Genomic DNA, 13,073 nt, shown 5'->3' on the forward strand with positions numbered 1-13,073 from the left:
CTAACAGATAACTGGATGAATTTCTTTAGAATACTTTCCATATCATTTCATTACGATACAGGCTAAGCAACATGTAGTGATGTAAGAATTGTAACGAAGATAAAGACACATGATGAGGTGACTGCAAATGCGACTTCACTGAAGAAAAGAAAACTGGGGACCTACTAATCACAACAATGACAAAGGTGGCAGAAGAGCTGGCAACAGGACAGGACTGACAACAACTGACGGTTGGAGCTAATAATCACACAAAAGGAAGTTCCATACTTGTATAAAACACAAATTGACAGGCAAAATCTGTTTTGCGCTTTGACTTTTGAGCCATGTTATTTCAGGCATCTCGGCTCCAGTAGACTGATGTTAACTTACATGAAGCCCCTTAACAATTCCACCTTTTAAAACAAGAAATGCTTCTTAAAAAAAATATATATATAATAATAATTCAGCACAAACCGTGATTACTGCTTTGGTCAGGACTCATTCTTTTTTTTTGTCGGACTTTTGTATTGTGTGCAACGAAGTTCCACTTACATACTGTATATAGCACACATTGTTCAAACAGCACTGCCCGTCATCTTGAAGATTAAGCAAAAAATGTTAAGTACTGATATGGGATGTTTTTGTCAAATGTGAAATCAAACCTGTTGAACCATTTACAAACTGAATGTCGTCTTCAGGCTAATGTTTATTTAAATGGAAGTTGCCCCCAAATTAGTAGCTATGAGTTTATTTGTTGAGCACTGTGACTGGACTACCACTATTTATCTTAATTATAATATGCAAAGCACACGGTCAGTATGCACTTTGCAGTTTAAAGAGATGTTAGGGCAAATGTATAAAAATGATTCCAACTGCTGAATAATTCACGCCTTTCTTGGAATAATAACATGAAATATTCATTAGTAAATTACATATCTCTGTAATTTGCTTTTGTTGAGCGGTTCGGTGAAGAAAGGGTTATGGCGGAGTTCGGAATTGTTGGACGTTTTGGCGATGGAGCATTTATAAAGTTTTTGCATATATTCATGGACAGTGGATTGCAAAAGTCAACATCATCCCTTAATGATGTGTTGTCTTTGAAAGGTTTATGCAATATATTATTATTAATAATAATATTGATACTTCTGTTTTAATCATGGCGGCACGGTGGCCGACTAGTTAAAGCGTCAGCCTCACAGTTCTGAGGACCCGGGTTCAATCCCCGGCCCCGCCTGTGTGGAGTTTGCATGTTCTCCCTGTGCCTGCGTGGGTTTTCTCCGGGCACTCCGGTTTCCTCCCACATCCCAAAAACATGCATTAATTGAAGACTCAAAATTGCCCGTAGGTGTGAATGTGAGTGCGAATGGTTGTTTGTTTGTATGTGCCCTGCGATTGGCTGGCAACCAGTTCAGGGTGTACCCCGCCTCCTGCCCGATGATAGCTGGGATAGGCTCCAGCACGCCCGCAACGATAGTGAGGAGAAGCGGCTCAGAAAATGGATGGATGGATGGATGTTTTAATCATCTTCCTGCATATCCAAACACATACAAAAACATAGCTGTTACCATTGCTACCAAGGAAGGATGTTTTTCTTCCAATGTATCATTGCCATTCGCCCTTATCCGTCATTTTTCAATTCGCAAAGATGATCAAAAGGTTTGGGCCAAGGCCATGTCGCTACATCAAACAGCATGAATACAGAAAAGCGAGAGTAGAACCACCTTTATTACTGGATTAGAATTTACTATGCTACACCTTTGCTTCGTTTGTTTACATATTCCTGTCATGTGCAGACTACATGAAACCCACACAGCACAAAAAGATGAATACCTATGTAAACAGATGGTTACAAGCGACAGCTCTCAGTGAATTCTGGTCTTTTGTCACTGTTGCTGTCATGCATTCACATAAAAATCCATACCAATTATTCAAAATCGACATACATTGAGCATTGGCGGAATCAGTTGGGGGGCATTGCTTCATTATTCTTAGCAAACTGTGTTATCTTCGTCACAGCTGTACGGATGCAAACAAATTTCAAGTACAGTATATTGATCAAGGATAACAATTGTGTTGTCATGAACGGATGGAGACTGGACCCAAGAGCAGGCGGAGGCTGAGAGGTTGTGATGAACAGTTTATTGAAAAAGGGAAATGTAGATGGTCCTTGAGGTGTGCTGGCAGGTTGTCGAGGCAGGGAATGCGTGGCAGGCGGTGATGAGGGCAGGCGGCTGGTGAGAAACATGGAGGGAACGCTGAGGACAAGGAGAGACACCCAGGTCAGAAAAGATACGAGGAACTGTGTAGCTTACATGGAGACTGGGGAGCCGTTGTACCACTGGAGAAGCTGTAATAGGTTTTACCGAGATCATGCAGGCTTAAATGCAGGTGGTAACGAGGGCTGATTGGTGACAGGTGCGTGGCCGAGGAAGTTGCTGGAAAGAGAGAGAGGGGAGGGGAGAGAGAGAGGGTGAGATGGCGCAAAGCTCCACCCAGGCTCCAACCGTAGTACTGCAGGATGGCTCATGACGTGTAAGATGATGAAACCCTTATTATAGGCATAATCACACACACATAATACCACATATTGATTCTGTTGATTGCACTCTTGTATACAGAAGTGTTTCCCAAACTTTATTGAGCCAAAGCACACATTTTACATTTAAAACTTATTGCACACCACCAAGCAATAGTTTCATTGAAATCATGATAATATTATCTTAATTAATTTTAAATTGACTTACTCAATTTGAAATCTGGGAATGTTTAATTGAGCACAAAGCTTGTATAATTGCAGGAAGTCATGACTAAATTATTCATAATGAAAACAGGTGGAGACAGATTAATTATGCCTTCTGCCATCTAGTGGAAGAGCATTTAATTGTTCTGCCTGTCACTGTGCGTCAGTGACATATGTAAATGACAAAGATACATTATTTATAGTAAATAGCTATTTACGGACCAATTCAGTGAAATTGGATAATTACCTGTGACACACTAATGTGCCATGAAACAGTGGTTGGGAATCAAGTGTATAGAGAATTAATACTGGCCAAGTACAGTAGAACCTTCAAACAAATAATCAGTTGTCTGACACTGGTTAGTGGAAGAAGCCAACCTAAGTCTACACTTGGTGCTCCTTCTTGTCTAATATTACAAATTTCCCGGACTCACGGCTGTGGTGTCCTTGAGCAACACACCTGATACCCCAAAACTGCTCCCCGGGTGCTTAAGTTGCCCCCTGCTTCAGTGTGTTCGACTAACTGCTTCAGTGTGTTCGACAATGTGTTAAGTTGCCCCCTGCTTCAGTGTGTTCGACTATGTGTTCACTGTGATGGGAAAATGGAGTAAACACATTTCATGTGCATGTATGCATGTTCATGACAATCAAGATGATTCTTCTCTTCTTATGTATGGGACTCAAAAGCACAACAACAGTCTCAGAAGATCCCAAGCCAAGTCCTTGGGTCACAAAAGGTTGTTTGATATCAGCTCCAACACAAGCCACCAGAGAATAGGAACAAAAACATGAATTAAAAGTCTACCAACAACAGTAATGCTGAACATTGTGTTTTATAAATGAGTTGATTTTACGTCCATGAAGATTATGAGTGAAAGCCATGTTAATTGCAAGTCTTGCATAGCCAGTGATGCTTTACCTGTTGTGATTGTTCTCACAAAGTGTGTTGCCCCAACACCCGCTCCTTCACACCTATGCTGTAAATCATACTAACTTTAATTTAGTTCAGAAAGCATTACACTTCATTAAGATGTCAGTGTTTAAAGTCCTGTACACCTTCAAGGACTTTTGCTTTTTGTAAAACGATCACTGCACCATGACATTGCTCGTCAATACTGGCTAGCTCTGTGCCTCTGCTGGCTCGCTGCTGTATTTGCTCTCTGCTTTGATTGATGCACGAGGGACTCGCACAGCTGGAAGAGGAGTCAGTGAACCAGAGCAGGGAACAAAGACTTGCAGGCCACACGGGGTGCAGCAATTAAGCTGTTTTCCTGTTGTTAATTAAAAGCAAATTAGAGAGTGCGACAGGAGTTGCTGTCAAGCCTTATTTGCTGGCAGCATGTGTGCAGAGTAACACCTGCTGCATCTTCACTCTCTCATCTTTATCTTCCGTAGGGGCGCAGAGGAAAGACTGGGAAACCTGGACCTGAAGGCAAGCCTGTGAGTGTTACTCACTGACATACACAACTATATAAAAGAACACGACCTCCAAATCTACAAAATGCAGTTGTACTCATGTATAATGTATTATAATGGCTGTCTACAGCAATTGCAGATTAGTCCCAATCACAAACAGCTACTGGCTTTTATATCATTAAATGACCAATTTAATCCAATTTTGGTTTGACAATTCCCACATGCCATCAAAAAAGCATAGCAGACTAACATTGCATACAAAATTCATTACAAAAAAAGAGAGGGGGAAAGTCGACCACATTGAAGTCTGACCATGTTTTTATTATTTCTGAATCAATTACTGGTTAATTCCACACTGATGTTTAGGAATTAATTATGTGAATAGCTATATGATATATCGTAATAACAGTTGAATGTTGTATGTGTGGTGTTTTAAGACTAAAGAAAACAAAGTAGCATATAATCTGTGAGAATTTTGGTGTGATAACTTTAAAATATTTCAAATCAAAATTATCAAAAGGGAAACAAAGCACTTGAGAAAGCTTGTATTAATGCGAAGGCTAAAAAGTGACTGTATGCACCGTTGAGTTTTTGTGTTATCATCTTTTCCTCAACAATCCAAGCTTCTGTTTGTGTGTGTGTGTGTGTGTGTGTGTGTGTGTGTGTGTGTAGTCACCCACACACTTGAAGCCACAACCATACGATGCGTTAAAAGGAGACTGCTTGTCAGACTCTTAACTGCTGTGATGTCAGGACAAACAGGGGTGCCATATTGCTCTGCTGCTTCGGGTGTCCAATTACTTTCACACCCTATTGTCCTGATTGCACTTCTGATTTGGATCAAGGGATTTCTTACTTTTATTGTGTACCAGAATCCAGAGAGATCCTGTTCTGCTTCGATCATTGTTATGCTCAATAGCTTCAATTATCTTTTGTATAATTGAGCCACTCGCTGTTAAATGTCTCCCACATGAGTCATTGTGAGCCTTGCCTCCTTAATAACTCATAAAGTTGTAGGACGCAAGGTCAAAAGAGAAAAGAAAGACAAGACTGGAGACTGTGTGACATTTCTAAATGGCAAATTCCTGATGATACTCTTAGCATGTGCCAGTGTCGCCTACTTCCCATGTTACTGACATTTATGACTCACCTGTTTTTCTGAGGTTGGATCTGAGGGCAAAAATTATCTATTCAAAACACCCAACAGGCCGTCACTCGCTCTTGTTCTTTGGCAGCGGGAGAGCGCTGCCAGCTGAAGGGGGAACAGGTACCTTTCAATGTCATATTAGGATCACACCATGACAGGAGTCTGTAAATACAGCACAATAAATAAAGACACAAAGAGGATTCATGCTGTGTGTCTTATTGCAAAGGTGAGGCTGATTTTACACAGCAGGTCTATCAGGTGCCTCGACGAAGTGCCGATATACCATTTTTGGACCATCTATTTATGTATTTTCAAGTGACACATACACAATGTCACTGTTGTACTTCTTCTTCTTTTCCTTTCGGCTTGTCCCTTTAGCGGTCGCCAAAGCGCGTCATCCTTTTCCATGGAAGCCTATCTCCTGCATCCTCCTCTCGACTACTTACACTGACTGAACACATAATACATAAAACAAACCCACTTCTGCACATACATCACAGTAAAAAATAAATATTACAAATACCAAGCATTGTTTACCATTTAGTTGGCATGGACTGACTCTTCCACGCATTAGTTGAAATTTAGGTAACCTCTGCATTACTCCACTGTGTTTTCTTTATTTAATGGACTGTGAACATCTAGTGATCTATATTTAGACCATCTATACATTTGCTCTAGTTTGATTTACAACGGCTGCCTTTTTATGTGTGCACTACATTATTTGAGTTGTCACTTGAACCATGAACTGTAAATCTAGTAGAGACCCAGAAAACTGCATTCCATCATAATCTCTCAGTATTAAAAGATCAGCTGAAATTTGGGGTCAGCCATGCGCTGACAAAGGACGTGTTCCTAGCAATCGCAATTTTGGCCTTAGCTAACTCAAGCATCCAAGGTGAGCTTTGACCTCATTCAAAGTAATACAATACTTGAATAGGATCAAATACAATTTAAAAGTCACCCTTATATTGCAAACCATTTTTTTTTTTTTTTTTTTTTTTGAAGAATGAAGTGTCAAGTTAGTGTTTATCACCAAACTGTCACAAGAACTGGCATTTGGCATTTATCATTAAATTGACTTCCTCTTTATTAGACCAACCCTGACCTGCACTTGAAGTCGGGGTTGATAGAACAGTTTGAGTTCTCGAAGCCTTTCAAATTAGCAAGGTTTTTTAAATGTGTGAATGCTGGAAGACAAGCATTTACAATAGATATCAATGGACAATGTGGTGGTACACTCGCCTGACTATGGTGCAAACAGCATTGGCTTAGTTCCCACTCAGTGACAGTGTGAATGTGAGTGTCAGTGGTAGCATTGTAGAAAATGGATGGATGGATGGATGGATGGATGGATGGAAAGGTATGGAAAGATGTGGCAATTATTTTCATTTTGTCAAAATAATCCGAAGTCACCCTTAATTTTGACTTGCTATATCTGGTTACTAGTTGTTTAAAGCTATCAAGATATGTCATGTCAAACTCCTTGTTCCAAGTTAGACATATGAATGACCAGAAGAAAAACCTTCTTTGACTTTGACAGGCATGTTTGTATTTGTAGTGAGAAACGGATATCTCTCTTCGTAAATGACAGCTTTCAGTCAGTTATAGCCTATCTGTGCATAGTACATCCAATCGTATACCTCCTGCAACGCAATCCAGCCACTCACCCTCAAAACAGACAGATGGTCATTACGTACAGTACCTTTTCAAAAAGGCTCCACAATCATTTTCATGAGGCCCAGGGGTGCTGTAGTTCACAGGAAGCAAATAACATATGTGGTGTAAAACATCCCCAGACATGGATCTCACAAGGCCTCCCACTGGCACTGTTTCTACCTCTATTGCCACCTAAGCCAGCACCTACCCACCTGCTCATCACCTCCAGCGGCCAACTTTTGATTGAGCCAAGAGTGAAAATTAGGAGGCATATCTCTTGACTGCATTGTTGATTTCTTGTATTGACATGCCGTGTACCGGGGTGTATCTCTGAGTTGTTTCCCGCACTCTTTGCCAAGAGGAAGGGGAAGTGTCAGCTGGCCGACCTTGACAGAAAAGCTTTCTGCATGAGAACGCACCAATCTGCCTCACAACTACAGGGGACTGCTGCGGTATACCATAGTTATATGAGGTTTTATGTTCAGGAATTTGTTTAGATCTAAAACCCATAGAGTGAACTGGGATCCTATATGATGTCACTATAACGACTTCAACACTGCCCTTAAAAGCCAGATTTTTTTCTGGCTTTCTTACATGTTAATGTTATGTATACACCACCCTGACATGGAATGGAGGAGATTAAATTTAATCATTCACGTTCCACAAGCCGATGTCCTCACACAGCTAAAATATCTGATTGTGAGATTCTATGTACAGGTAGCTGTGTGTGAATAGAGTTACATCAATATCCTGAGCCGATTTCTTCAAACATATACTTTTCAGTGGATTGAACCTACATGTTAAACTAATGGATTAATGACAATAAAAATAAATATAATGTTGCTGATCAGGACCAAAAATTCACAGTGGTAACAATGGTAGCATACCAAGCTAACAATGTGCTGGTAGCATAGGCAGGCCACCAGAAAAAGACAGTTGACTAAATTAAATCATTGATTTACAGTATAATTCACTGGCTGTTGAGCTGCAGAGCAGAATACTCAGCAAGAAAATCACCTGTCTACCCAAACTCCTAAAAGAGTAAAAGGCGATAAATCTAGACACCAAGATAAAAATAATCAGACAGTGAAGGGCAGAGAAAACCTAATTATGAAGAGCTTGTTCTCGCATCCCAAAGACTCAAAGTTGCGAAGAAACAGTTGCTCCGACTTCAGTCCAAACTGGTTTACGACTGATTTGTTGGAACAGAACATATTCATGAATCAACAGCAACCTGTAATGTATAATAAGAAATTGGCCCTTTCTCAAATGTAATAGCTTTGAAAGTGAACTATTCTATTTCATTAACATCGGTTGCGTTCAACAGTTACCCAGTCAACACTAAAGCAAATGCCTACAGTGGTATGGTAATGCTTATTTCACTCAAGCAATACGTACTTCATGTTCTAAAGATTTGGTTGAATGTGCATGTCAGTCTTGTGCCCTACTTGTTTTTTGTCATCCGCTGTGAATGAGAAAGAGAACAACATACTGTATGATAAATGGAATTGAATTTACACAACCCACCATAAGGAAAGTTTTATTAGGGTGGGGGCCACATATGGTAAGAACTACAGAGATGCAACTGCAGCTTGTCTGAGCTGCTTGCTCACCCCCCAGAGTGTAGCTTTTTAGAGCAGAAAACACACACACGCGCAATGTTCCGGGAAGACAGTAGTCTCATGAATCACATCTCCAGTATCTCCTGACAGTCTCAAGCAAGCCCTGGCAGAAAGCTGCACATAAAGATGATGCAGTCACTCAGACGAATCACACCATGAGTCTTTGCTAACAGTCAAGCATCCAGAAAAGGCAAATCAGCCAAATAAGGGTCAATCAGATGGATACCACCGACAGGAAGTGTTGGAAACAGCTACATCAGTTTAAAAAGTACTGGAAAGTTCTGTCAGTGAAGTACATGAGACACTGTGGCACAGGGCAAAAGGAAGTCAGCAGGTATAATGTAAATAGAGACGTAAAGTTGGGTAATGGGTAATTGGTGAGTACAGGATGGAAGTGGAACAATTGGGATTGCCTATTGTATGAAAAGAGAGTGTGACTTGGTCTAATAGGAAAGAGACGACGCTTGTCTTGTCCCATGTGCTTTGCTTTGTCATTGTCTAAATAGAATGGTGGTAACCACAAGGGTACACTTGACTTTTACATCTTGGGAACACACCTGTAATTTTTGGACCTTTTAAAAGGTCCAAACTGTTAAAATATCTCAGCGTCCTATAATTGTCCCTATGGGGTATATTAGTCTAGACCGTAGCTTGGTTGAAAAAAAACATCATTAATCAGTCTTTAGCAGTTGTGTCAACTTCCAAAACTTAGCCAAAAACATATGGAGTGGGATCAGCAATCATGTTGAAAACAAAACACTGCATATTGACTCTTGAAAATCATTGATAATTGCTTGAAAGAAGTTGATATAAAAGGGAATAAAATGGAGGCCTGTTTGGGGATCTAGACAGATGGTCTTACTGGGAAACAAGGAACGCTGCATATTTGCAGAGAAAATGTCCAGGCTTCATCCATCCATCCATTTTCCGCACCACTTATCCTCACTAGGGTCGCGGGCGTGCTGGAGCCTATCCCACCTGAGAGGCGAGGTACACCCTGAACTGGTCGCCAGCCAATCGCAGGGCACATATATATAATATGCAAACATAGAATTTGTTAAAGGTCGGGATTGGATATAATATTCTCTCGCACGGTTGCAAATTGAGTTTTCAGGCTCATTTTGAGTCACCAACTCTCCTATGAATTGGGGCCGTTTTCAAATCTCATCAGGTGTCAATTGTTGTATATTGTACAGGGGGACAAGTCAAGTAATTGTCCTCAACCAGTCATACGATGATTGCGAGAATTTTGCTGTGACAATGATGTCCCACATTTAAAGCAGAGTTCAAATTGATTTTCCAAAATTTGCCTATCCCCGTCACTACAGTATGTGTGATCGTTTTGCCCTGTACTGAAAGGACTAACGTCACAACCTTTGGCTTGTCCCATCAAGGTTTGCCACAACGAGTCAGTCACTTAGTTTTACTGGCAACGGCTAGGTAATGGAGCCTTGGGAGTGAATCGAACCCTGACTGTCTGAGTGAAAGGCAGCAGCATGTACCAATACACTACCAGAACAGTGGAAACTTTTTATGCACTGTATCTTAAATAACATTTCAAGCTTTAGAACAGCCTTAACAATCTAAGCAAAAGAACATGAACTAAATATTGTAAATGTTAAAGATACATAATGAAATAAAATTGTGTAAACAATTTGACTTTCTTTATAAACTATATTTGCAAACAGTAATCATTTAAACCAGGGGTCCCCAAACTTTTTCCTGTGAGGGCCACATAACTTTCTCTTCTCTGATGGGGGGCCGGGGTCAGTTTGTAACAGAAAAATGTGGCGATCGCAGGTGTGCCTAAAAATAAACATTTATTGTTTTCCGGAAAGCAACACATGACCAAATATTAATAACCCTTTCCGGGATCTTCACAGAAGAAAAAGTCAGGAAGTACGTACAAATGTATTCTGCTGAGCTGACAGTCCACCTATTAGCTTTGAGAGTTTGTCTGCTCGCATTTGGCCTTGCAAGCTATCATGTTTGTCTTTGTGACAGGATTCATAGTGTCGGCGCAGATTGTATTCTTTGAATACCGCCACCGCCTCTTGACAGATGAAACAAACAGCCTTTTCTTTGCATTGAACAAATAATAATAATCGTTTGTCCACTGCAGGTTAAATACCCTGCATTCTGAATACATTTTCTGTTTCCGAACGTTTTCGCCATTATTCTGTTATATTTGATAGGGGCGAGTCTAGGATTGTTTTTCTGGGGGGGGTTCAGATAGGGGCACAGACTGCAGAAGGGTGGACTACAATGTCACGTTCTATTCGTGTGTTCGTCTCGATCGCGTGGCCAGACTGAAAAAAAAAAAAATCATAATGCGTCTCTGGTATTGTTCAGGGGGCCGGGCCAAATGTGGAGGTCCGCGGGCTGTTGTTTGGGGACCACTGATTTAAACCATCCAAACCTATATCAAAACTGCTGTAACCCTTTTTCTTATTTTTTTATTGTTTTATTTTAAATCACACCATTATCTGTTTACCCTTTCTTTTTTGGACTTCTCTCCTCAACACTTGCTACCTCCACTCGCTAAGATGCTCTACTACAGTAATGACCAGAATGCTACTGCTAAATCCTCCAAATGTTGCGCTGATTAAATCACAAAATAATCCAATAATTGTTCTGTGTCCGGATAGAATAGCATCTTGGTCCGAATCTGGACCGGAGCCTACCCATCGAGGACGTTTGAAGTAGTACATTTGTAATAGGTTTTGCTTGTTGAGATGAAGGATTGACATCAACAATATGGTGATTGGGCCAGTTAAAATAAAAGGGGGGCAGGGTGGAGGGCACATATGGTAAATAAAGCTTCACCAAATTCAATTAGTACAGTTTTCACACAGTGCCTTCACCTTTCCTAAAATTGTAATACGACAGTCCATCTGTTCATATAGAGGAACAGTCTGCTGATCTAATAAAAACTGAGGAAACAGAGGCTGTAGCTCATTAAATGAACACTATCACAGCGGCTGTCAAAGGAACTGGGGAAGGGTTGAAGCGTAATTTGTTTGCCCAGGTGCGACTACGCAGAGTGGAACTATGTTAACCTTTATCAAATGTTGTTGTAGTTTAGTTTAGGTACAGACACTTTGTAGCATCTGAAATGTTCCTTGATACCCAGAATGAGAAAAATAGTTGGTGATGAATCTATCTTATCCAAGGGTCCAAAATACATAAAAGTAAGATGAGAGTTCTGGCAAGTCCCCAAGAGAACAAAATGTTTTCCCTGTTTAGATTTCTATCACAGATATACAGTATCTTACTTATCATTCCCTGTATGTCATGGCCAATGTGAAGGTACACGTGGTGTTTCTTTGACATTTTCTCACATAAGTGACAGGAAGAAATCCTGTTAAAATGCACCAAGGACAACTCACCAGCAATCATTAAGTGCCATCTATTGGAAGACTGTGGAATGGAACATTGAAAAAGTGCTGCAATGCAACAGGGGCTTATGTTTTCCACCATCCTTGACTCCCTCACAATTTCTTTTTAAAGTGATAATTCAAATGCATTTAGATTCATACATTGTATTTTTCTTTTATGTTATTCACAACATCTGTCCTTGCCGTAAGTTTTTTGTGTGTCTTTGTGCCCCTCTTTGTTTGTCAGTCAATGGGAATGATCTGTTCTGTTCACTTGCAGGGGGAGAAGGGTGAGGCTGGTGTCTCTCAAGAAAAGGGGACAAAAGGAGACAGAGGAGACCCTGTAGGTATTTTCCCACAGTGACACTTTCAATGCTGCTGTGCGATTGAGTCATTTACCAAGGCCTCCTCCCACAGGGTCAACCAGGTGCCAAGGGTGCCGAAGGGTTGAAAGGACAGAAAGTGAGTCAATGTCAAGTGCTAATACATGACATTGATCTCTGTTTGTGTCTGCTGTCACTGTGCCTGCGAGTGTGTGAGTTATTATTGGTCTGTTTGGACTGCAAGGATATCTGAATGTCATTCATCAACAACTAATGAATTGGCAGCTCTGTTGCATGTTTTCCCTCTCAGCAGGACAACACAACACAACCTAGCAGCAGGCAATTTGTACTTTTTTGTTGCACATAAACATATTTCGGAATTCTGCTGTCAAACGTGCATAGGTCAGTCCCTTGTTTTGCCACCTAAAACTGTTATTCACAATGCAGTATTTCCAACCCAGTCTGCACCTTAAACAGTTATGATTGTTCACAAAAGTACACTGAGCAGACACAACATTATCAATCTAAATAGAGACAACCAATACAAGAGTTTTATTGAAAATTCAACCTTTACAAAGATAAAAATGAGCAGCACTATACCTAGTTAACTATTACCTATTAAGATGGGCAGTTATATTTGCTAGATACTACATGTATACTACTATTACTATAATACTGTATGAATAAGAAAAATGGTGGCATTTAATAACAACGCAACAATAGAATGAAAATCAGCCTTAGTGGTCAAGTATGGTAAATAATCAAGGAATTTTTAGCAGACTGTTGGAAGGTAAAATCGTAAAAATAATACTT

The 13,073-nt window shown here is 40.4% G+C and overlaps 1 protein-coding gene and 1 long non-coding RNA gene across 4 annotated transcripts in view; one reads left to right on the forward strand and one right to left on the reverse strand.

Annotated features, from left to right (window-relative positions):
* Window positions 1–13,073, forward strand: part of LOC133410161 (collagen alpha-1(XIX) chain) — a 129,925-nt gene that overhangs the window by 58,229 nt on the left and 58,623 nt on the right. For all 3 annotated transcript variants that reach the window (XM_061690959.1, XM_061690960.1, XM_061690961.1), the window contains exons 15-17: window positions 4,115–4,159; window positions 12,218–12,280; window positions 12,355–12,399. In XM_061690959.1, coding sequence (XP_061546943.1) covers window positions 4,115–4,159; window positions 12,218–12,280; window positions 12,355–12,399 — 153 coding nt within the window. The remainder of the gene's footprint in view (window positions 1–4,114; window positions 4,160–12,217; window positions 12,281–12,354; window positions 12,400–13,073) is intronic.
* Window positions 2,071–5,362, reverse strand: LOC133410162 (uncharacterized). Its single transcript, XR_009769502.1, has 3 exons — window positions 5,286–5,362; window positions 2,343–2,414; window positions 2,071–2,234 (listed from the first exon to the last, which is right to left on the reverse strand). It is a non-coding gene; the product is annotated as an uncharacterized LOC133410162 (long non-coding RNA).

The sequence above is a fragment of the Phycodurus eques genome, chromosome 11 (genome assembly GCF_024500275.1).
Source record: "Phycodurus eques isolate BA_2022a chromosome 11, UOR_Pequ_1.1, whole genome shotgun sequence".
NCBI lineage: Eukaryota > Metazoa > Chordata > Actinopteri > Syngnathiformes > Syngnathidae > Phycodurus > Phycodurus eques.